Source organism: Gopherus evgoodei, chromosome 19 (assembly GCF_007399415.2).
Source record: "Gopherus evgoodei ecotype Sinaloan lineage chromosome 19, rGopEvg1_v1.p, whole genome shotgun sequence".
Lineage (NCBI taxonomy): Eukaryota > Metazoa > Chordata > Testudines > Testudinidae > Gopherus > Gopherus evgoodei.
The window spans coordinates 15,373,755-15,396,655 of record NC_044340.1 but is presented as its reverse complement, the minus strand read 5'-3'; the positions used below and the strand labels follow the sequence as shown (position 1 = coordinate 15,396,655).

The following is a 22,901-nucleotide window of genomic DNA, read 5'->3' as shown; positions in this document are numbered from 1 at the left end:
CGCCAGGAAATCCACTAGAGACGTCACTATTGGGAAGGTACCCAGGTACGGTGATGATGGGTGGCAGCGTAAGCCCCTTTGATAGGCAGAAGTGCGTGTGTCATTGTACATGGCTGTGCAATTGCGCATGGCCGGCTGAGAGACATGGGAGCAGAAATAGGGCCTCACTATTACAGGCCTCGCAGCACTGAACAACTTGGGGCATATTTCGACTGCGACACAGTAAAGGTTGAGAGACAGGGAGATCTGAGATTAGAATGAAACACACTATGAAGAAACCCTGTCTCCCCAAACTCTTCCCTTGTGTGTGTTGTGAATCTACTCTCCTGTGCTGGGAACAGGGAGGTTTCCACCTCCTGGTCTAGTCCAGATTACTGGTCGTTACCATTTGATGGCTTTGGGCCTACATGAAATAAGCTGCAGGTGGTCGCAGCCTGGTTGCTAGAGGGCAGTTGCCCATGTTGTTAAAGGAGCACAGTGGCTGGCATTGATCAGCCCTCTTGTTGGTACACACAAATGTGGCTGAAGGGATCTCGGAGATGCTCATCTCTCTGGCCCCTAGACACGATCCCAGGTCAATGCTGAGTCAGGGCTACTCGCCCCCCGGCTGCCCAGGCTGTATCTCGCCTGTATGCAGAGCTCCCCAGTTGCTCAGGCTGCCATGATGCCAGCTCCTTTCACCAGTAAAGTATTCCACAAAGGGAAACAGAAACCAGTCCCGGCTCAATAGATAATGAGGCAAAGTAAACGGTTTGCACCACAGGTTCACCCCAACAGCAATTAGTGAATGATACGTAGCATCAGTGTTTCATCCACAGACCTCCACATGCTTTACAAGGGAAAATTAACATGACTGTGCCCACGTGCTAGCCAGGGGAAACTGAGGCACGAGGGGGCGCCCAGAGCAACATTATCACTGATTTCAGTTTGAGGCACCCTGGGTCCAATTCTCAGAGTTGCTGAGCACCCACAAGCTGCAATGGGCATCAATGGATGCCAGGAGTGCTCAGCACCTCTTCGAATCAGGCCTGAGATGTCTCAAGTCAGGCACCTCCCCGAAGAATGAGGCATCCGGAAAGAGTGGCCTGCTTTTGAGAATGTTTTGAGCCACCTCGCTAGGGGCTGGCAGGCCAGGAACCAGAACCCTGCATCCTTGGGGCTCCCAGCCATGCCCTTGGATAGTGGCCACTGCTGACAGTCTGCCCGTAAGTGCCCACGGTCCCACAATGAGTCTGTGGCAGCTCTGGGAATGGGACCCCGGTGTCCCGACTCCACGCAGCCCCTTGTCTAGTCCAGCGAGTGCAGGAGGCCCCATCCCTGCTCTTCACTTGTGCTCCGAACATCCTGTGCCTTGGAAGCTCCGGCAGCCTGCAGGGCGTCTCATTAGCCGTGTGCCTTAGAGGGAACAATATGGCAGCGTTTGGGACTTTGGTCAGAGAAAGGAGACTGTACGATGATTCCCTAACCTGCCTGACAGCAGCCGCCTTGGCCCCAGGAGCTTGTCTCCCCACCCATCCCCACCAGGGAGTCATGCCTGCCACAGGAACTGGAAAACAAGTCTCCAATGTCCCGTCATAGGACAGCCTGAGAAGTAGCCCTCTGCAGATCAGTGCTTTGCCTCATTCTGCAGGGCCAGTTGGCAGTAGTCCTTTGGATAGAGTTTTACACTGCCTGGAAATTCCCTAGTGGAGATGGAAACCAGGCAAGCAGAGAGACCAAGCAGCTGGGCAGTTATGGCATGTGGTGACAGAACCAATACCCTGCTAAACCCAGGGCTTAGAGCGCTGGGCATTTTGGGTCATATTTTGGTTGTGGCACGGGTTTGGTATACTCTCCCAGTTCTCTCTATCCCAGCAGCGTTGCAGCCTGGCCATTGGGTGGGGAAAACCTCAGAGTGCCCCTGCACTGTGGAAAAAGTTAAACCCAGGGCAAGAGGCATCCAGCCATTCTATTAAGCCAGCTGAGAGAGATTAGGCTGGGCTCTGCCTATCTAGATGTTCATACCATTATTCTCATCCTGGTAGCTAAGCAGGTTTGTCTCCAGGGCACTGGGTAGCACATGGTCTCCTCGCAGATACTGGGAACAACATTGGGTCATTTGTCTCTTTATAACCACCATGGACTGAGTTGATCTGAGATGGAGATCGTCCATCAGAGGAACACACGTCACAAGCACAACCACACACCGTCAGCAGTGCAACATACCCCAGGCCCTCAGGGCTGCTTGTCAGCCAGCCACTCCTTGCTATCTCCACCAAGACTCGAGAGCAATCAGACGCTCTGCCTACCGCCCGAACCCTTAGCTCAGTGCTGTACGATAACATTTCCTTTCTCTGCCATTCACCTGTCACTGCCAGAGGTTACTTCTCCCTGATGTCAGACCAACAACTTCTGAAGTCATTTCTCTTCCCTCGTTACTCTACTGCCACATGATGTCATTTCCTCCCTTTGACATCATGATGCCTCCTGATGTCATCTCGTCTCTTGATGTTAACCCAACGTCTCCAGATGCCACTTCCTCTCTCAGTAGCTAGCCTGATTTCTCATATGACATTGTATGACATCACCACCTTAACTCCTGGCCCTCTGATGTCACTCCCTCCTGGAGCCTAGAGAAAGTGGCCCCTCTCCCTACAGCTTGTCTCCTCAGCCTCGTGTGCGATGGTAGGGTTAGCAGCTGTATGGAGCAGCACAACTGGAAAAAATTGATGAGTTGCTTCAAACTGACTAGCACGGGAAACAAATAGTTGCCCGCAGATGTCGGACCACTGCCTTGTTGGAAGGCACTCCTCTTTCCCACCCCCTCAGAAAGCCTCTCCTTCAACACTTCTCACCACACATCCCAGCTTCAACTCTTGCTTTGAATCAGAAGCGGAAAGGAAAACGAAGGGAGGTGAGATCAAACAAGCCACCGTGTATAAAAGGAAGTGAGACCAAGAAAACATGAAATGAAATCCAAGCCCAAATCACTCAGAAAACAAATCCCGTGAGCGCAGGGCAAAGCAGAGATCCTCTTTGCTTTATTGGTTATACCTCGAGAGAGAGAGCCTAGCTCTAGAAAAAACAACAGAAGAGCATGTGGCTGGTTGTTCACCACCAGGTTAGGTCTCCTCAATCTGCCCCTCTGCGGATAGGCTGAGTTTTTCCTACCTGTTACATTGACTTCCACGAGCCCTGACCGCGTGCCGATGGTATTGGTGGCCTCACAGATGTACGTCCCCGCCAGGCTGTAGGAGACGGGCCCTTTGAAGAACAGGGTGTTGTTCTGGACTTCTACGTTCTCGGGCAGTGAGCCGTTCAGCCTATGGGGAAAGAGCATTGGGGTTGGTTCCCAGGGTCTCGCGGTGCTCAGGCAAGGCTGCTGCACTCACGAATGCCTAGGTAACTCCACTGACGTCAACAGAGCCCCTGGTCTGAGCGGGAGGGGGAGCAGGTCCTTGTTTCACCAACTCCCTTCCACCACCTCCGCATCTCTATCCCTCTCCATCTGCAAACACAGCAAATGGGCGTGAGTTACCCTCCTGTCACTACCACCTGTTCCCTGACCTGCTTGGAGCGCAGATTCCCATCTCACCTAGAGTTCCCCAAGCTGAAGGGAGTTAGCTGGAAGATTGCTTTGGATCAGACTGGCATAAATCAGGAGTCAATGGAGCTACGCCTGGGTAAAACCATTGTGATATCAGAATCGAGCCCTTTGCATAACTTACCCCCCGTTTATGTTATTGCTGGATCTCACCACCTGGTTGCTGAGCTGTCATAGACAAACCTCTTGGGGCTGCAAATCTTTCTAGACCATCCTTATTTGGGGAACTCCCAGTTCCAGCCAGACACCAGAAGGGGAGGGGGACGGTGGTGAATCAGCAAAATATTTCAGAGCCTTAAAACAGATCAGATTCCAGTGTGGTTCTGGAAATAGGTGCAGATTTCGGGGTGGTGGTGGTTAGGTTTGAGGGTGGGTTTGGTAAGGTTATCATTTTATCTCATAGACTCATCTCTAGCAGGCCTTTGACCCACTTATGTCCCCCTTGCCTTCCATTCAGTGCAACCAACAGACACAAGGATACTCATTCGCTACTGCATTATTCCCTTTTCATGCCAGTGTAACCCCACTGGACAGATCTTCAGCTGGTGACAATCAGCACAACAATGCTGACCTCCGTGGAGCTTTGCCGACATACACCAGTGAAGGATCTCACCCACTGATGTGAAATTGGAACAGCACTGAGTCAGGCGCCAAGTTTCGGAAAAGCCGTGAAACAAACAACCCCCAAAAATCCATACGCCGAGGAAAGAAATACACATCCCAGTCACTCTTAATTACCACTACAAAGTAAAGCAATTACTTTTATTAAGCAATTACATTTACTAAGTAATCTCCCCCCCTACAAAAAATGCATTAAATGTAAGTAATCCTTAGAAAAAAGAGGAATGAAGTGGTGCCTTGGTTGCGTTAGTATAGGAAATGGATATAAATAACAATATCTATAAGCCAAGGGATGACTATGAATACCAATAATAAAGAGAATGCATTAGTCAGGAAGGGTGAAATTCATCCCTTTGCAGAGAGCCAGCAAATGGGCTATGTGCCACTTAAGTCTCACTTATGCCCTGGGATTTAAGTGGCAGATATACAGGCCTGCTGTTGGTCCAGTGCCAATGCGTGCATCAGGGCCCCGCCCTGCAAGGCACTGAGCAACAGAGGCATTGGGCCCTGTGGGTGCCCTGCACTGTTAGCATTGCAGCAGGGATGCAAAGGCAGTCATGCAGCCAACTCCCAATGGGCTGGCACCTTGGGGGAGAATCCCAGTCTGCTTCCAACAGACACCTTGGGCCAGCCCCCACACTGGGGTAAACCAGCCACACTCTGTTGATTTCAGTGGAGCTGCTGCACTGGTTTATGCCTGCTGAGGACCCTCCATCTCCTCAACTTGCCATTTCCTGGCTCATCCTATGTAATCATGAGTCAGTCCCAGAGGGAAACCCACTTTCTCAAGCCTGGCAGCCATTCTGCCTCTGAGCCCTTATGTGGGCCCAGAAGAACCTAGCTACAACCTTGATGCCTGTGGGTGCAAATGGGACCCCGGCCCTGGGAGCGGGAAATCTGCACCCCAAAGCTGGCATTTTCCCAAGCGCTCAGAACTGGCCTAATCCTGCGCCCACTGAAGTCAGCCTCCATATGGCACTTACGTGGCCCCTGTTACAGGAAGAGCCAAATGCCTCCAACTTGAAAACATTTCTTCTCATGGGTGACCAGCACCGTTAAGAGGGAGCCAGCTCCAGTGCACCTGTGACTGATTTCCTGCTGCCCAGCTGGGCCTCAGGGAGATGGGAGTAGACGCCAGGCTGGTAACAAGACTCTGGTGCACTGGATCCCGCCCCCCCTTAAAGGGACCAGTCACTCTGACACCCCTCAGAAGCCCAGGAGACAGCAGGGAAATGCTATTATTCCCATGGAAGAGATAGAGAACTACTCCATGGTGTCAGCTGATTCCTGCAGAGCTTGGCAGGACAGTCCTGTCCATCTCCTACAGCCCCACAATGTGGAGCGCTGCACAACCGACCAGGCCCACAATGCAGGGTTCCCACCTTCTACTTAAGCATCCCCCTGGATCATTCCTGGAGGGAGGCTGCTGATTGGTGCAGTGGTCAGCTCTAGTGTAACACAGAATCCGCCACGAATATGGGCAAAGAGATGGATGGGGCATTAGGAAGAATCTGTATAAAGGGCTGGGTATTGGTGTCAGGGGGCCACTCTCACTCATCCCCTCATGGCCTCAGGCCAGCCCTGAGCCCCCTGCCTCAGTGAGCTCCTGTAACAGGCTTCTTCAGTCACTCACACCCCCATCAGCTCATTCACAGGCCTTCTCAAATTCTGGTTTATTCAATTAGCAGCATCCAAAATAAAGTTCTCAAATCTATTTAGCCTCTGATCAGCTCTCTCTCAGGCCTTGCCTGCCTGTCTGTACCTTGCTCCCCAAGACCCAGCTTTTGCTGCTGGGGCTTATCACTCCCAGTAGTCTCCATACTCCTGCTAGGGCTTTCTGAGAATCCCCTTTCTGCAGTGTCCTGCTGCTCTTTATAGGGGAATCAGCTGATCCCTGATCAGGTGTGCCTGCTTAGTCACTCTTTCCCCCACCCCCCGCCCCCATTCCCAGTCTTTCGAGCCTAGCATCCTGAAGTACTATCTGGGGGTTCTGCTATAGCAGCTCAAAGAGAGGCTTGTGCCCTGGATCCCAAAGTCGCAGCCCTAATGCAGACTCTCTGGCAGGATGTTTCTAGTTCTATGCCTCAGTTTCCCACATCTGTTAAAACCAGGGCTGGGCTAATTCAATGTGGCCTAATTCCAAACCTATCTGTGGGGCTGAGACCAAATGAGACTGGGTTTGCAATACAGGAGCAAAGATCTCAATGAAAAAATAAACACTTCGGCCAGCAGAGCTGTTGAGTGTGAGGCTGGCAAACCAGGGGCCAGTGCATGCCAAGGTCCCCTTGTCTCAATGGAATACTAACAAACACATGACTGGGATCGGTCTGGCCCCTTTGTGTCTTAGTCTTGTTAACAGGGATATTAGAATTATAAGAATATGATTAGAGTTTAGACTGTATTGAATGCGTGTGAGCTGCTGCATGCGTTAGTCTCCAACTTACACCTTCTGTATCCTATACTGTAAGGTAATATTTGAGTGCTTGTATGGTGAGCCTCTGTGACTGTGTAACTGGCCAGAGAGGAGAGAGACATTAACTAGTGTGAAATGCTGATCTCCAACAGAAAGCATTACATCCTGCCTGACAGGGAAAGTCCATCGACACCAGATGGACTAGTGTGCAACGTTAAAGAGGACACAAGGCACTGGTTGTTCTACCCTCCCCTCCCCATGAAGAGGAGCCATGCATGTGGATTCTCCCATCAGCTGAGTTTGCAGCTCAGAGCATAAGGCAGGAGGTGAATTAAAAAAATCCTAACAAGAAAATACTGTATCTCTGTGCTGCTTAGATTCTGGGGGAGAAGGGTTTCTAGGAATAAGCAAGAGATCCTCAGCTGCATAGCCTGGGTTAGCCTGAAAGGGCACGAGGAGCTTGCTTATTATAAAAGCTTCTATTACCTTTTAAAACTCAAGATTGTAACTCATTTGTGTGTGTATGTTCACCTTGTATATAACTCCCTTTTCCTATTTTATAAATCTGTAAATGTTTTATTATAGGATTGGCTACAAGTGCTGTCTGTGGTGTGGGATCCAAGGTGCAACTGACTTGGGGGTAAGTGATGGTCCTTTGGGACTGGGAGTAACCTGAATATTACTCCTGGTGTAAGGGATCAGCTATCACAAAGATAGGCTCACCTGGGTGGCGAGATAGATCAGAGTACCCAGGGGACTGTCTGTGACTCTGTGTAAAGGCTGTGATAGTGCCTGGGGAATTGACACTTGATACTTGGTTAGTGAAATCTAAGTATTCCCAGCCAGTTTGGGGTTTGTATGCTGGTTTTGAACAGTTTGCTCTGAGTCTGGTACTCGTGCTCTTGAGTTGCTGCATGCAGCATTACAGGGAGGGAGGCTTTTCTATCCCTAATACAAGGAACAGGCTGCCCTAGAGCTGACGGTACTTCCACTCCAATTTAATCCAGTTGGACAGGAAGAAAAGGGTGGCAATTATAGGGAGATACAGATGGAGAACGTAATTCAGATTTGCAAAGTGTCCCAGAAATGGTCAGACAGATTCCCCGAGACCTGGCCTCCATGTGGTCAGCTCTCTCTGGTAGAACAGGGACAAAAATGTCTCAGAGGGCTCAGTGCTCACGCACTGCTTGGGAGGTGACATACGGTCGGTGTTCTGTTAGGGTGATGGTCCCACCGGCCGTTCTGCGAGGGGAAGAGCCAGTAAGCAGTGCTAGCCCGATGGAGGACAGCCTTGCTATGAAAGGAAAGATTTGGCTTCTTGAACCTGGTGGGGCCGAGGCTAAGCACCTCCTGGTCTCCAGGCAAGGGGCCCGCCGAGTTGATGGGCTCCCCCCGCAGGGTCAAGTGCAGGAATGGGAAGCCTGTGCTGATTACTGTAACGAGCAAGTGAGGGAATCAGCAGCTGCTCTCCACCGCACAAAAGCGAGGGAAGGAGCGGGGGTGATCTGCCATTCCAGGCAGGGCTGCGGTGTCACCACTAGTAATTTGCTGCTTCTCCTTCAGGAATAGAAGCAGGCAAATGCGACTCGCAGGTTAACGAAATGCCTGGGAAGAGATTTCTCAGCCTGTCCGGCTGGGCTCTGACGTGGGCGCAGGGAATCAGTTCTATGTTAATCAGCAACATGGGGGGACAGGTCAGAGTCAATTTCTTTCCAGCACTGCTGCTCCGCTTGCAATGTGGCCCTGTCCCCATCACTCACCATCCCCATCCCTCCTGCCATGCACACGCAACTCCCAGGGCCTGGCTGCTGGGGAACAGCAGAGTTAGCTAGCGAGCTCCAAACCCAGCCTTTAGCCTGTGTCTCTCCCAGGGGAACTGGCTCATAGGCAGCCTTGAGCTGACGGGGAAGCAGAGTTTGTGGCAAGGAGGAAGAGAAAGAGAAAGCAAACAGCTGCTTTTGCCCCTCTTTTCCCCTCCTATCTCTCTGTTCTCCTTTCTATGCCCCTCCCTCTATCTTTACGACTTCTCTGTTCTTTCCCTTCCCTTCTTCCCCCTGTTCTTTCCCTTCCCTTCCTCCCCCTTCCTCCTCAGTTTACCAAACCTATATGCAAACCTCACTGACCAGTTCGTCCTCTGGGAAGGGAGTGCTGAGGACAGGATCAAACAGGTATATGTCGCAGTAGCCTGCTCTCTCTGTCTCTCCCTTCTCCTCTCCCCGGCTTCTTCTGCAGCCAACGAGCCTGTGCCCCCAGTGGCTGAGTTGTGAGCCATGGTCCCCTCATGACCAGGGGCCATAGATACACACACACATGGACGATAGAAGAATCCTTAGTCTTTCTAGATTTTAAAACTGAAACGAAATGCATGGCCACAGAGGGCTAACTCCAGGACTGGCATTGGAGGATACAATTCTTCAGGGCGCTGCCTCCTTCTAGGAGTTAGGAGCGCGTATGCCAGTTGCCAACCAATACGCCACCTGAATGGTCCTGCTAAGGAAAACGCAGCAGGCAGAGTGTGTGGAACCCTGCATCCCATAACTGCCCCTCCCATCTGGCCTGGGCTAGGAAATCTCACCGAGCTGAGAAAAAATGGCCCCGTCTTACTCACACCATGGCTGCCTGCCTCTCTCTAGCGTTACAGCAGCAGCTGGACGCCCCATGCTGAGATCAGGGCCCCACTGCGCAAGGTGCTATATGCATGCACAGTAAGGGATAGCCCGCCCCTGAAGAGCTTATAATTTAAACAGACCAAGAGAGTATTATTGTCTCCATCTTACACAGGAGGAACTGAGGCATGGGGAGATCACGTGATTTGCCCAAAGTGACAGAGAAAGCCTGGGACAGAGGCAGGAATTGATCCCCGGTTTCCTATGTTCTTGGCCAGTCCATGTCCCACAGGGCCACCTTTGACACCAGGAAGCTGGCCTTACTGCTCAAAGGATGTGAGCCAGGGGAGCCAACGCCTCTCTTCACGGGGTGCTGGAGCCTCCTGTATCATGTGTGAAACCCTCTCTCTGCACTGCTCTGGGTGATGGTGCAGAAGGTGCCAAGAGGCACATGGAGTTTACAGGCGAAGAACTGGCAGCAGTGACAGAAGAATCCTCTTCAGGCTTGTAAGCAAAGCAGCCTGATGTGGGAAGCGACATGAGAGAGAATAACTCTGGCTCCCTGCAAAGACATTTTGAGAGCTGCTTTCCCAATGACAAGCGCCAGCCGAAGAGAAAAGAATCCGTTTGATCGGTTTTTAAGCTCCATGAATGCAAAAAGAAATAACCACTCCAGGTTCCGTCAATGTTCATCTAAGCCCCCAATAGCTCCAGCTCACTCCTCCTTCCCTTTAGGGCGTTCAGTCCAAAGCTGACAACTTGGAGGAGGCTGAATTGCTTCCATTTAATGACTGAAATGTGGGGAGGGGTGCACCAAAAGGAGGTTGGTTAGAATGGGGTTCATTGCAGGGAGAGATTTTCAAAGGTGTATAAAGTCAACAGAACTCTTTAATCCCTATAGGCACACATGACAATCCCCCGCACCAGTGCCGAACTCCTGGGTTCTTTTGCCGGCTCTGCTACTGACTCACTGAGTGAGCTTGGGCAAGTCACTATGCCACTCCATGCCTCAGTTTCCCCACTTGCAGCACAAGGAGAATAACACTCACCCTCTTTATAGGAGGGTTGGGAGGATTATTGGATGTCTGTCCAGCTTCACTGAGATGTGACGGTCTGTATAAGGGCCACTGCCATATACGCACACTCAGAGGTTATGGAGTAACAGCTGGGTTACTTTGTCAGGTCCAGTGATGGAGCTAGAGCCTCCAAGATTGAGGGGAAGCCATGGAGTTATGTGTGTCCCACCACCTGCTTGACCTCCATGCAACAAAGGCCGTCTCTCCTCCTGGGTCCCTGGAGAGCATGTCTGTGTGCGTCTGGACACATCACAGCTATGCTCCGTCTCCGAGGCAGGGCCACACTGGAAAGGGGCTGGCAGATGGAGTCTTCATTCCCCAGTGGAGCCTGAGCTGGCACCATGCACCCGGGTTTGCTGGGAGAGCATGCTCACCTGCAGCCCTTCACTACCGGGTGCAGCTTGCACGGCTCATTGTGCTGGGGTCAATCTCCCAGCCACCATGAACACAGCAAGGGCAGGACAGCAGCATTTTCTGCTCTTCTCTTGTGCATCAAGGGATCCTCCTGCTGCCTCAGCTCAATGGCCCTCGCAGCCCAGCTCTCCTCGCTCTCCGGTCCTTGTCAGATTGACCTGCAATGCTGCTTAATTAATGCAAACCAGGGCCGAGAGGGGTGGGTGGGAGCTGCTAGCTCCTTGACTGTTGCCTGTCCCCTTCATCGGAGATGGCAGGGCCCACTGGGTCTGAATTCTCTTCCCTGTGGCAAGTGCTGAGCCTGGAGGAGGCCATGGGCAGGAGAATAACCCGAGAGAGCAGGGAGGGGACATAATCCTGGGAGAAGGGGATCATGGTCCCCTAAGAAGGAGACCGTGACCTTTTCAGCTGCCCACCATGCCCCATCCCCCACAGAGCCTGTTAGCAGACCTGTGAGCAGACCTGAAAGCCTTTGCCCATGCCAGGCAGATGCGCTGGGGCTCAGACCAAACCCCAGCCCCATCTGTGTCATCTCAGCTGACAGACCACGTGAGTCCATCCGCCTGGAAAGGCACTGCTGTCCCGAGTCGCCTGGAACACTCGGAGCCTTCCCCGCCAGCGCGGTCTGCAGCCGCGTCCCTGCAGGCTGTCCTGTAGGCACGGCTGGCAGAGGAAGCAGGTTGCTCTGCGTCTGATAGGCCAGGCTCCATGGGGGGTGGGGGGGAGCTGAAAAGGTCAGAGTCCTGGACAGAAGTGACACCAGACCCCCTGAAATGGCAGCAAGACCCCCCACCCCAGAAAGCTGGTTTCAGTCCCGATAGATAGACCCTTCTATATGTGCACCAGAATTCTACGCGGAGGAAATCCATAGAGAGGCAGGATTTATAGACGTGCTTCCCAGCTGGTGTATGGGTTACACCAGTGGAGGAGCTGCCCCATACAGGTGCAGGCCTGAGTCCCTGTAGAAAGCTAGTTTCAATCCCGGCAGAGTCAGGATTTCTATACACAGCCCATTTAGCCCCCACAGAAGTAGAGATTTCTCTCTGCCGCCTGAGCTCCCCGTGGGAAGGTGGTTTCGGTCTTTAGTGACCCTCAGGCCCCATTTCTCCTCTCAAGAGCAGAGGTTTTACCCCAGAGCAACCCCACTGACGGCAATGGAGTTACTCCAGATTCACAGCAGCATCAGTGAGAGCAGAGCCAGGCCCTGTGTCTCTGCAACCAGGCCTTACGGAGTCCAAGTACCAGTTGGTAGGAGTCTTCTAGCTCTCCAAGGAGGGTTCCCTGGCTCTCATGGGAAGTGGTGTGTGCTGCTACAGGGCCGGATGCCTTGGGGGTACTTACAGCCTCCATTGGTAGGTGGTAGCGGGGGGGTTGGCATCGGATTTGCATGTCAGTTTCACATCCCTCCGGTTCAAAAACCAGTTGCCGTCAAAGCCCTCGATGGTGACTTCTGGCTCATCTGTCAGGGGAGAGAGGGAAGGCAAGAAACAGGGCCGGGGGGGAGGGGGAAGGGCAGAAGAGAGAGAGATGGAGAAAGGAGCGGGGAAGGAAATGGAAGAGGAAGGGAAAAAGAGGAAAAAGGAGACAGATGGGGGTGAAAACAAAGAAAAGAAGGATGGAGGAACAGTGGGAATGGAGGAGGATGAGAGATGAGGACAGAGAACATTAGAGAGGAGTAGAGAAGGCAGAGAAGAAGACAGGAAGAAGGGAGAGGTGGAAAAGGAGAAAAAGAACAGGCAAAAGGAAGGAGTGGGTGAGAGAGGGAGGGAGGGTGAGTGGTTATTCCAAGAGATCACTCTGTTCTCTTCTACCCCAAGGAGGGCGCGGCACTGGTCTCCACCCCTGCAGCAAGCTTGTGAACCTCCCTGCCCTGGGGATATTCAGTCAAGAAACCAGGCCTTGGCAGCTGGCCTGGCCCCACTGCTCTTTCACTTACACTGCACATTGAGGGTCATGCTGTCGGTGAAACGGTCCAGCTGGTAATTGACCACACACATGAGTTGCTGCCGGTGGGCCTCCCGGCTCGGCACTAGGCGGTACCGGCTGATCACCGTGATGGTGCCGTTGCTGTTCTTGATCTCCTGGAACTCCGCCTCCCCTTTGAGCTTGGTGTCCCAGGTGACGGTGCTGGGCGGCTTCCCATTGGAGGACATGCAGGTGGCTACCGGGATCTTCTCTGTCTTGCCGGATCTGGCTATGAGGGGCCGGGTGGTGCCCTCCATCCGGTTGGTGGGCTTGGCTACAAAGAGACAGCAGAGCAGGGAGAGGTTATAAAATCACCACCAAATCCCCACGGCTCCCAACCCCCGGGACACTCAGCACTACAGCCCCATAGCTGGGCTCTCCTTGACCTGATCCAGAGCTCGAGTCAATTTCCTGCAGTCTCAGCAGAGCTACTCTGAACCTCAGCCACTGGGGATCCAGCCCTCCAGGCTGCAGGTCATGAAGAAGGGTGGTGATACATTGGATGGACAGTTGAATTCTCTTCTTCACTGAAAAGCCCAGGTTAGAGAGAGTCTTGTGGGGGAATCCTAGGCCAAGGTCTCTCTACCCATAAACCCAGGCTAAGAGAGCTCCAGGGAGGAACCCTACTAATGCTTTGTATCGCTCTAGTGTCTTTTATCTGGGACGCTCAAGCCACTTTGCTAACTAGTTCAGCCTCCCCATGCTTCTGGCAATGTCAGATTATGGAGAAAGAGCTCTGTGGGTGCACTTTAAACCAAGGGATTCTCCCCACCAGAGCCTCAGGGAGTCCTAGGTGGCTGGTGCCAGGTTCCAGAGGGTGCTCGGTGGGTCACTCTGACCCAGAACAGTGAAACGGGCTGAGCATCCAGCCCAAGGCAATGGCGATATCTTACCCAGCACGGTGAGGTTCAGCTGGCTTTCCCGGTTGCCGGTTGGGAAGGTGGCAAATTCGCAGATGTACACGCCCTCATCCTCCAGCTCCAGCCGGGACAGCTGGATGGTGCCATCCTTAAAGGAGGGATTACGGAAGGTCACGCGATCCTTGTAGGGGGAGAGGATGGAGACCCCCATGGCGGGGTTGTAGATGGCCACATTCTGCTTGGAGCCATTGGTGGCCTTCTGCCACGTGACCTGCGTGATCTTCACACTGGGAAGCGGGTTGGTGAAACTACAGTGAAGGACCACGTCTGTCCCGATGAACCCCGAGACTGTGTCATTGACCAGGACGGTCTGAGCCCAGAGCCCTGCAACGACAGAGCAGGGAAGACGTGGATGAGATTGAGAAAGTGAGAGAGAGGAACGAAGGGATCCTGGTCTCTGGAACCCCTGCACCACAGCTGCATCTGGTGCATAGCAGGCAAGGAGCTGACATTCCGTGACCAATCCCTGAATTTCAGCTGCCCCAGGAATTTGTCAGGCAGTCGATACACTGGGTCAATTCCTACAGCATTTGATTGCAGAGCGCACTGCCCTATGGACGTTGGGGGCTTATGGTCCCTGCTGCCTGCCTTCAAGTTAGCCAAGAGCTCTTGGACCCCAGAGGTCCATTCCCAGCGCAGGTCACAGCGTCACATAACAAAAGTCTCCGGGCCAAATCCACCCCAATGTAACACCATGGAGCCTACTGCAGCCAGGGCTGGCTGGGACCCACGTCAGCCTCTGGGGGAGCCAGCTCCACTGCTGTTGTATAACAAACTGCAACCCCACCTACAATAGCCGTTTGATAAGGGCTGAGATCCCCCAGCCATGCCGGCCACTGAGGTCTGCTGCTTCCTTCACCCCCGGAGCTGCTCAGTGAGGTCTAGTGTCCAACGGCCAACGTGGTGCCCTGTGACCATCCCCTGACGGCCTGGGGATGGACAAACAAGCTAATGCTTTTACACTTGAGAAATATATCACATGCTACTGAAGTCATTACTGCAAATATACAGCACACATGTGGCTATATAAGCACATCTATGCACACATCCACACACCCCATGCCATCACACACATGCACAGACACGTTGACTGTTCTAGGCATGCAGGGAACCACATCACCAGGCACCCACTGTACATACATGAACTTACATGGGCGCACGCAGCTACACGCTTGGCCAAACTCTGCTCTCAGGACATTGCAGGTGGCTCACAGAAAGCAAGGGGGAGGATTTGTTGGCAGCATTTGATACATCTCAAGGGTGCAAAAGACACTTGCAAACTGACACATACGTGCACATGTGTGTGTGCACAAAGACACACACACACACACACGCTGAGACCTAGACTGTGATTTTCAGAGCAAATCTGAAGAACAGGGTTATGAGAACACACAGGCTGCTCCAGCCAGATAATCTATTTTTCACTTCCTGACCTTTCCTTTCCTGTTGTGCATTGTTGCGGTCGGATGGCAAACAGCTGCCTCGTTCCACCCCAGAGGTAGCTGCATTTTAGAGGCAGATGAAGCCATTCCTAGACACAGGCTCTGTAACACAGAGATGAAAAGCGCTCAGCAGAAGCGTAGCATATTCTTAATGGTTATTCTTCTGTCCCAGGTGATTCCTCCTCTACAGAGTGGGAAATAAAGTCTCTCACAAGATCAACATTTGAATTCATCTATGGCTGCTGCCACATCTGTGTGTTTAGAGATAATGCTCCAATAATTATACAGCTGGTGTTTATATTACAAATGTATTGGAAGAGCAAAGTGCTGAGAACTGGAAAAGCTGGTTCTGCTCACTCCCTTACGGAAGAGGCTGAAACGCATGTGTGCAGAGTGTGAGAGAGGGAGCCCAGGGAAAGAGAGAAAGGGTAGGAGGAAGACAAGAAAGGGTGATGGAGAGGAAGGGAGGGTCAGGAAATAGAGAGAGAGGGATATAGGGGAAATGGAGACCGAGTATCTTCATGGTCAGCGCACACAGCCATTTAAAGCCATTGCTGCTAAGTGCAAGGGCATCAATACTGTTGCTGTCAGAGCCAAGGCTAGAAACAGTCTGGCCTCTGTGCTCCTGCTCCTCTAATGGCCAGCTAGGCCCAAGTGAGTGCAAACCTGAATTAGCTCCTCACGGGCCCCCACCCCAAGTACACATGTGTACATTCACCCAGTGTCCTCTAAAACATATTCTCACTCACGTCCTCAGACACACATCTATCCCTCCACATATAATCCCGCATGGATACGTGTCCTCTGTCACACATGTGCATTCGCGCATTTCCAATCTCACACATACATGCCCTCACTCAGGCACACACACTCTCCTCTCTCACATGTAGGCATACACATACACACATCCTCAGACAGGAGTGCACACGCGTTCCCCCTCTCAAACACACATCCACACACATGTCCTTACTCAAGCACACACTTCTCTCTCACACGCAGGCACACACATACACACATCCCCAGACAGGGGTGCACACGCGTTCCCCCTCTCAAACACACATCCACTCACATGTCCTCATTCAGGCATGTGCTCACTCCCAGCATTTTGTTTCAAGCCTGCTGCACTTGCTTCCCTCCTGCAGTCTGCAGCCCTCGCCGCGGCCCAGCTGAGCCCAGAAGGGATCCTAACAAAACCTGCCCAGCACTGACACTTCACCCGTAGTCCACAGCAGGGCAATCATGAAGCCTCAATACCCTTCCTCTGGGCTGAGTACGGGTTCTCTCCTTAAGCCAGGCTTCGTGCCCCTGCCAGTCACTCAGCACCGCCAGGGAATAGGTGCTTGCCTAATGCTCTGCTAATAGTCACTGAAAGGCACTGGGCGTGTGCAGCCGGGGAGCATCAGGCACTGGTGATGTGAGGTGACACCGCACACCCCTTGGCCTTTAGATGCAGCTAATGACCCCACAGAGCAGCACTGCAAATGTCACGTTAGTTTGGGAGCAGCACAGCAGGCCTTTGGTGTGGGAGGAGACAGAGCCAGCTGATGTCGAGCAGAGCACTCCCAGCAGCACTGCACCTGCCGATGCAATGCTGGGGCAATGCCAGATAGGACCAGCCTGAGTCAGGAAGGGAACAGCAGCAGGACTGAGATGGATGAAGAATGTCTGGGCAATGAAGCTCTCAGCACAGCACCCCCTAAGAGGGGGCAGAGGTCTGGGACCTGTTACGAACAGCGGCTCCCTTAGCAGCACAAGGAGCACTGGGTGACGGAGTATGCTAAGAGGGCAAAGAGCAGCACCATGCTTCCTAATACCAGGCCGAGATTCGAGAGAGGGGGTGTCACGGAGTCACCGGGCGATGCTCTGGAACTGCTCCCCACCAAGCCAGTCAGGACTTTGGGGAGCCTCCTCTCCCTTGGAGCAGACTTGTTCAGGGCAAGAAGCTCACACGGCTTCACCTCCTGGGTCTCTCCTTGGAGCATTCAGCATCCTCTGCCCCTCCGTGCGCTTCCCACAGCGAGCCCGCCTCAGTGGTGTCCTGGGGAAGCCACAGGGTCCTCCTGCACCCTCACTTTGCAGTCAGACGTGACTCTTAGCCAGCCAGTAAAACAGAGGTTTATTCGATGACAGGAACAGGGTCTAAAACAGAGAAGACGGTTACTCACCTTTGTAACTGTTGTTCTTCGAGATGTGTTGCTCACATCCATTCCAGTTAGGTGTGCGCGCCGCGCGTGCACGTTCGTCGGAAACTTTTTACCCTAGCAACTCCAGTGGGCCGGCAGGTCGCCCCCTGGAGTGGCGCCGCCATGGCGCCCAATATATATCCCTGCCGGCCCGCCCGCTCCTCAGTTCCTTCTTGCCGGCTACTCCGACAGTGGGGAAGGAGGGCGGGTGTGGAATGGATGTGAGCAACACATCTCGAAGAACAACAGTTACAAAGGTGAGTAACCGTCTTTTCTTCTTCGAGTGATTGCTCACATCCATTCCAGTTAGGTGACTCCCAAGCCATACCTAGGCGGTGGGGTCGGAGTGAGAAGTCGCGGCATGGAGCACTGCAGTTCCGAAGGCCGCATCCTCTCTCGACTGCTGTACCAGGGCGTAGTGCGAAGCAAAGGTGTGGACCGATGACCAGGTCGCTGCCCGACAGATTTCCTGGATGGGCACACGGGCAAGGAAAGCCAGCGACGACGCCTGCGCCCTGGTAGAATGCGCAGTCACACGGCCCGTAGGGACATGGGCCAAGTCATAACAGGTCCTGATACAGGCCGTAACCCACGAGGATAACCTCTGGGAGGAGATAGGAAGCCCTTTCATACGGTCCGCTACCGCCACGAAAAGCTGGGGGGATTTGCGGAAGGGTTTGGTCCTCTCTATGTAGAACGCGAGAGCTCTACGGACATCCAGCGAGTGGAGCTGCTGCTCCCTGCCTGAGGAGTGAGGTTTTGGGAAAAAAACCGGGAGGAAAATCTCTTGGTTGACGTGGAAGGCTGAGACCACCTTGGGTAGAAAGGCAGGGTGTGGTCTAAGCTGCACCTTGTCTTTGTGGAAGACCGTGTATGGGGGGTCCACCACAAGGGCTCGGAGTTCCGACACCCGTCTAGCTGAGGTGATAGCTACTAGAAAGGCAGCCTTCCAAGAGAGGTAAAGCAGGGAGCAAGTAGCTAACGGCTCAAAGGGGGGCCCCATGAGCCGGGACAACACCAGGTTAAGATCCCAGGTTGGAGCAGGGGGACGGACGTTAGGGAATAACCGTTCCAGCCCCTTAAGGAATCTCGACACCGTCGGGTGAGAAAAAACGGAGCGACCGTCCGCACCCGGGTGAAAGGTGGAGATAGCTGCCAGATGGACTCGCAACGACGATAAGGCCAGACCATGTTCTTTGAGGGACCAAACATAATCTAAGATTTCGGATACCGAAACTTCCATAGGGCGGAGATTTCTCTCTACGCACCAACAGGAGAAGCGTTTCCATTTTGCCGAATATGTGGCTCTTGTGGATGGTTTCCTGCTGCTCAAGAGCACCTCTCTCACAGGCGTGGAGCAGCGCAGCTCGGAACCAGTTAGCCACGCAGGAGCCACGCCGCTAGGTGCAGCGACTGCAGGTCTGGGTGACAGAGGGACCCGTGGTCCTGGGTAATCAGGTCCGGATGAAGGGGCAGGGGAACTGGGTCGGCTACGGCCAAGTCTAGCAGCATGGTGTACCAGTGCTGTCTGGGCCATGCCGGGGCCACCATGATCACACGAGCCTTGTCTCTGCGCACCTTCAGGAGGACCTTGTGAACCAGAGGGAACGGAGGAAACGCATAGTACAGGTGGGTCGACCACTGGATGAGGAAGGCATCCGCTATCGACCCCGGCTCCCTGCCCTGAAAGGAGCAGAACGCTTGGCACTTCCTGTTCCCCTTGGACGCAAAGAGGTCCACCCGGGGATAACCCCACCTCCGGAAAATGGAGAGAGCGACGTCCGGTCGAAGGGACCACTCGTGTGACAGGAAGGATCTGCTCAATCGATCCGCCAGCGTGTTCCGTACTCCGGGAAGGAAGGAAGCCCTGAGGTGAATGGAGTGGGCTACGCAAAAGTCCCAGAGTCGTATCGCCTCGAGGCACAGGGAGGAGGACCTGGTGCCGCCCTGCTTGTTGATATAATACATGGTCGTCGTGTTGTCCGTGAACACGGCTACACAACGACCCTGAAGCTGATGACAAAACGTTTGGCAAGCAAGGCGGACCGCTCTCAACTCCCTCATGTTGATATGTAGCCCCACCTCCTCCTGGGACCATAGGCCCTGCGTCCGCAGGGTCCCTAGGTGGGCCCCCCAGCCTAGATCTGAGGCATCCGTTGTCAGGGATACCGAGGGCTGAGACGGTTGAAAGGGAAGACCCGCACACAATACGGACTGGTCCACCCACCAGCCGAGGGAATCTAAGACCTTCTGGGGGACTGTGATTAACATGTCTAGCGGTTGCCTTGGTCTGTAATGACTGATAAGCCACAGCTGGAGAGGCCTCATGCGGAGCCGAGCGTAGTCGGTCACAAAAGTGCACGCCGCCATGTGGCCTAACAGGGTTAGACATGTCCTCACTGACGTCAACGGGGCTGACCGCAAGCGTTGAACGATCGCCGCCATGGTCTGGAACCGCTGCCGAGGCAGCGAGGCCCTGCCCACAGTGGCGTCCAGGACGGCCCCGATAAATTCCACCTTCTGAGTGGGCCTCAGGGTGGACTTGTCTGTGTTTATCAAGAGGCCCAGACTCGCAAACATGCCGGTGATCACGCGGACATGGCTGTACACCTGCTGTTCCGACGTGCCCCGAATCAACCAATCGTCCAGATAAGGGAACACGTGGACACGGTTGCGCCGAAGATGCGCCACGACAACTGCCATGCATTTTGTAAACACCCTCGGGGCCGTGGACAGGCCAAACGGGAGGACCGCAAATTGATAATGACGAGCCCCCACAACGAAGCGGAGGAAGCGTCTGTGGCGTGGCCAAATGGCAACGTGGAAATACGCGTCCTGCATGTCGAGGGCGGCGTACCAGTCTCCCGGATCCAGGGATGGAATAATGGTCCCCAGGGATACCATGCGGAACTTCAACTTCACGAGGTATTTGTTGAGTTCTCGCAGGTCGAGGATAGGCCTGAGGCCCCCCTTGGCCTTGGGGATCAGAAAATAGCGGGAATAAAACCCCTTGCCTTTCTCGTTTTCGGGAACCGCCTCTATAGCTCCTTTGCTGAGGAGCGTCTGCACCTCCTGCCGAAGGAATTGCTCGTGAGAGGGGTCCCTGAAGCGGGACGAGGAAGGAGGGCAGGAAGGAGGGAACGAAACAAACTGCAGGCGGTACCCCGTCTGCACCACGCTCAAGACCCAGCGGTCCGATGTTATTTGGGACCACGCCGGGAGGAAAAACGAAAGGCGGTTGGAAAACGGAGGGGAAGGATCCGTAGGGGAAACTGTTACTGCGCCCTCGAGCGCACCTTCAAAATGAAGGCTTAGGACCAGGCGGGGGTTTTGAGGAGCCTTGGTTCTGCCCCCCTTGGTTCCCCGACTGCCTGCGCCTCCCGTTCCTGCCGCGGCGCCTGTAAGGGTCCTGCCGCTGGCGGAACTGGGAAAACGGCCGACGGTGCTGCTGTTGTTGCGGCCTAAAGGGTCTACGCTGTGTCACGGGGGTGTGCATCCCGAGGGACCGCGCAATGACCCGGTTGTCCTTTAAACTCTTAAGTCTGGGGTCTGTCTTATCGGAAAACAGGCCCTGGCCTTCGAAAGGAAGGTCCTGTATCGTGTGCTGGAGCTCTGGCGGAAGGCCGGAAACCTGCAGCCAGGAGATGCGACGCATCGTAACTCCTGACGCGAGGGTACGGGCAGCCGAGTCCGCAGCGTCCAAGGAGGCTTGCAAGGCCGTGCGCGCGACCTTCTTGCCTTCGTCCAAGATGGCCGTGAACTCTTGGCGAGCATCCTGTGGCAGCAGCTCCTTAAATTTGTCCACTGCCACCCAGGAGTTAAAGGCGTATCTGCTCAGCAGGGCCTGTTGGTTAGAGACCCTGAGCTGCAGCGCCCCAGCCGAATACACCTTACGGCCAAGGAGGTCCATCCGCCTGGCTTCTCTGGATTTGGGGGCCGGAGCCTCCTGGCCGTGACGCTCCCTATCGTTCACCGATTGCACTACCAGTGAACCGGGAGTCGGGTGAACATGTAAATATTCGTACCCCTTAGAAGGGGCCATGTACTTCCTCTCGACTCCTTTCGCTGTCGGAGGGATGGAGGCCGGGGACTGCCAGATAGTATTGGCATTGGCCTGAATGATCCGTATAAATGGCAGGGCGACCCTGGTGGGAGCATCGGAAGAGAGGATGGTGACAATTGGGTCCTCTATCTCCGAGACCTCCTCTGCCTGTAGACTCAGGTTTTGAGCCAATCGCCTGAGGAGGTCCTGGTGCGCCCTGAGATCCAGCGGGGGGGGACTGTTGGAGGAGGTACCCGCCACCGCCTCATCCGGGGAGGAGGATGATGAGACCCCAGGCACAATAGCGTCCAACTGAGGGTCTTCCTCAGCCCTCGCCTCTGTCTCCGGAGCCGCAGCGGAGTCCTGCTGTTTGGACCCTTCGTCCCCTTCCGGGGAGGGAGGGGGGCGAGACAAAGAGGCTTCAGGGGCCCTACGCTCCGCAGTCGCTGGCCTAGCAGGGAGCTGCTGGGGGCCCTGGGCCTGATGGTACGCCCAGGGTGTCCAGAATCCCCACTGTGGGGGGCCTTGGTCCTGCAGCGGCGGATCAGCAAACAGCGCCGCCTGCCGGTCGGTGCCCAGCGCATAGCCGCTGTCCGTCTGGGAGGACACGGACGGCTGCCTGGAGGGCCACGGCGGGGCCGACCCTGGATGGTACGGGTCTGCGCGGGCCGGCACGGAGGATCGTCTCGGTGCCGGGGACCGGTGCCGGGAGTCATAACGGTGCCGGGCGCTGCTTCGGGACCGGGATCTGTCACGGTGCCGGGCGCTGCTTCGGGACCGGGATCTGTCACGGTGCCGGGCGCCGCTTCGGTGCCGGGACCTACTACCAGCTCGGTGCCGGGAGATCGACCGGGACCGGGACCTGCCACCAGCTCGGTGCCGGGAGGTCGAGCGAGATCGGGACCGGGACCTGCCACCAGCTCGGTGCCGGGAGGTCGACCGGTGCGGCGAGTAGCGTCGGGACCTGCTCCTGGAGTCGCGGTGCCGGTGTCGACTGGAGCCTGACCGCGACCGTCTCGATGCCGACCGGTGCCGCGAGTGCGACCGGTACCGCTGAGGGGAGCGGTGCCGGGACTGCGAGCGGCGTCGGGATCTGGAGCGCCCAAGACGTCGGGGCCTGGATGGCGAACGACTGTCCGTGGGCGGTGCCGACATCATAGGCTTGCCTCTGGACGTGACCCGCACCGGAGGAACCGGGGGTGGCAGCCGAGTAGGCTCCGTCAGGGCAATAAGGTCCCGAGCCGAGGCGAAGGTCTCCGGTGTGGATGGGACCATTATCTCAACCCCAGATCTCATGGGGGAGCTCGGCGGCACCGGACTCAACAGACCCGCCGGGCCTGGAGTCAACGGTGCTGACGGTGCCGGCGGCGCCGCGGCCGATGTCGAGGCCGGGCGTTCAAGCCGGGTCTGCCTGGCCGGAGTATTAGACTTCGACGGCCTAGGCTCTGATTCCGGTGCCGGAGAAGGTCGGTGCCGAGGAGTCTTCTCGGTGCCGGAGCGATCCGGTGCCGGTGCCGAAACCACGGTCTGCGAAGTCGACGGGTCAAGTGCCGCCTCCATTAGGAGAGTTCGGAGCCTCTGATCCCTCTCCTTTTTTGTCCTCGGCTTAAAAGCCTTACAGATGCGGCACTTGTCA

General features: G+C 54.8%; 1 protein-coding gene across 5 annotated transcripts in view; it reads right to left on the bottom strand.

The window, feature by feature from the left end:
• Window positions 1–22,901, bottom strand: part of NECTIN1 (nectin cell adhesion molecule 1) — a 171,022-nt gene that overhangs the window by 80,144 nt on the left and 67,977 nt on the right. For all 5 annotated transcript variants that reach the window (XR_003997224.1, XR_003997225.1, XM_030538406.1 and 2 more), the window contains exons 2-5: window positions 13,572–13,922; window positions 12,650–12,952; window positions 12,055–12,172; window positions 3,151–3,302 (exon numbers count right to left, since the gene is read on the bottom strand). Coding sequence is in view for 3 of the 5 variants with exons in the window: in XM_030538406.1 (XP_030394266.1) it covers window positions 3,151–3,302; window positions 12,055–12,172; window positions 12,650–12,952; window positions 13,572–13,922 (924 nt within the window). In the remaining 2 variants the exon portion in view is untranslated. The remainder of the gene's footprint in view (window positions 1–3,150; window positions 3,303–12,054; window positions 12,173–12,649; window positions 12,953–13,571; window positions 13,923–22,901) is intronic.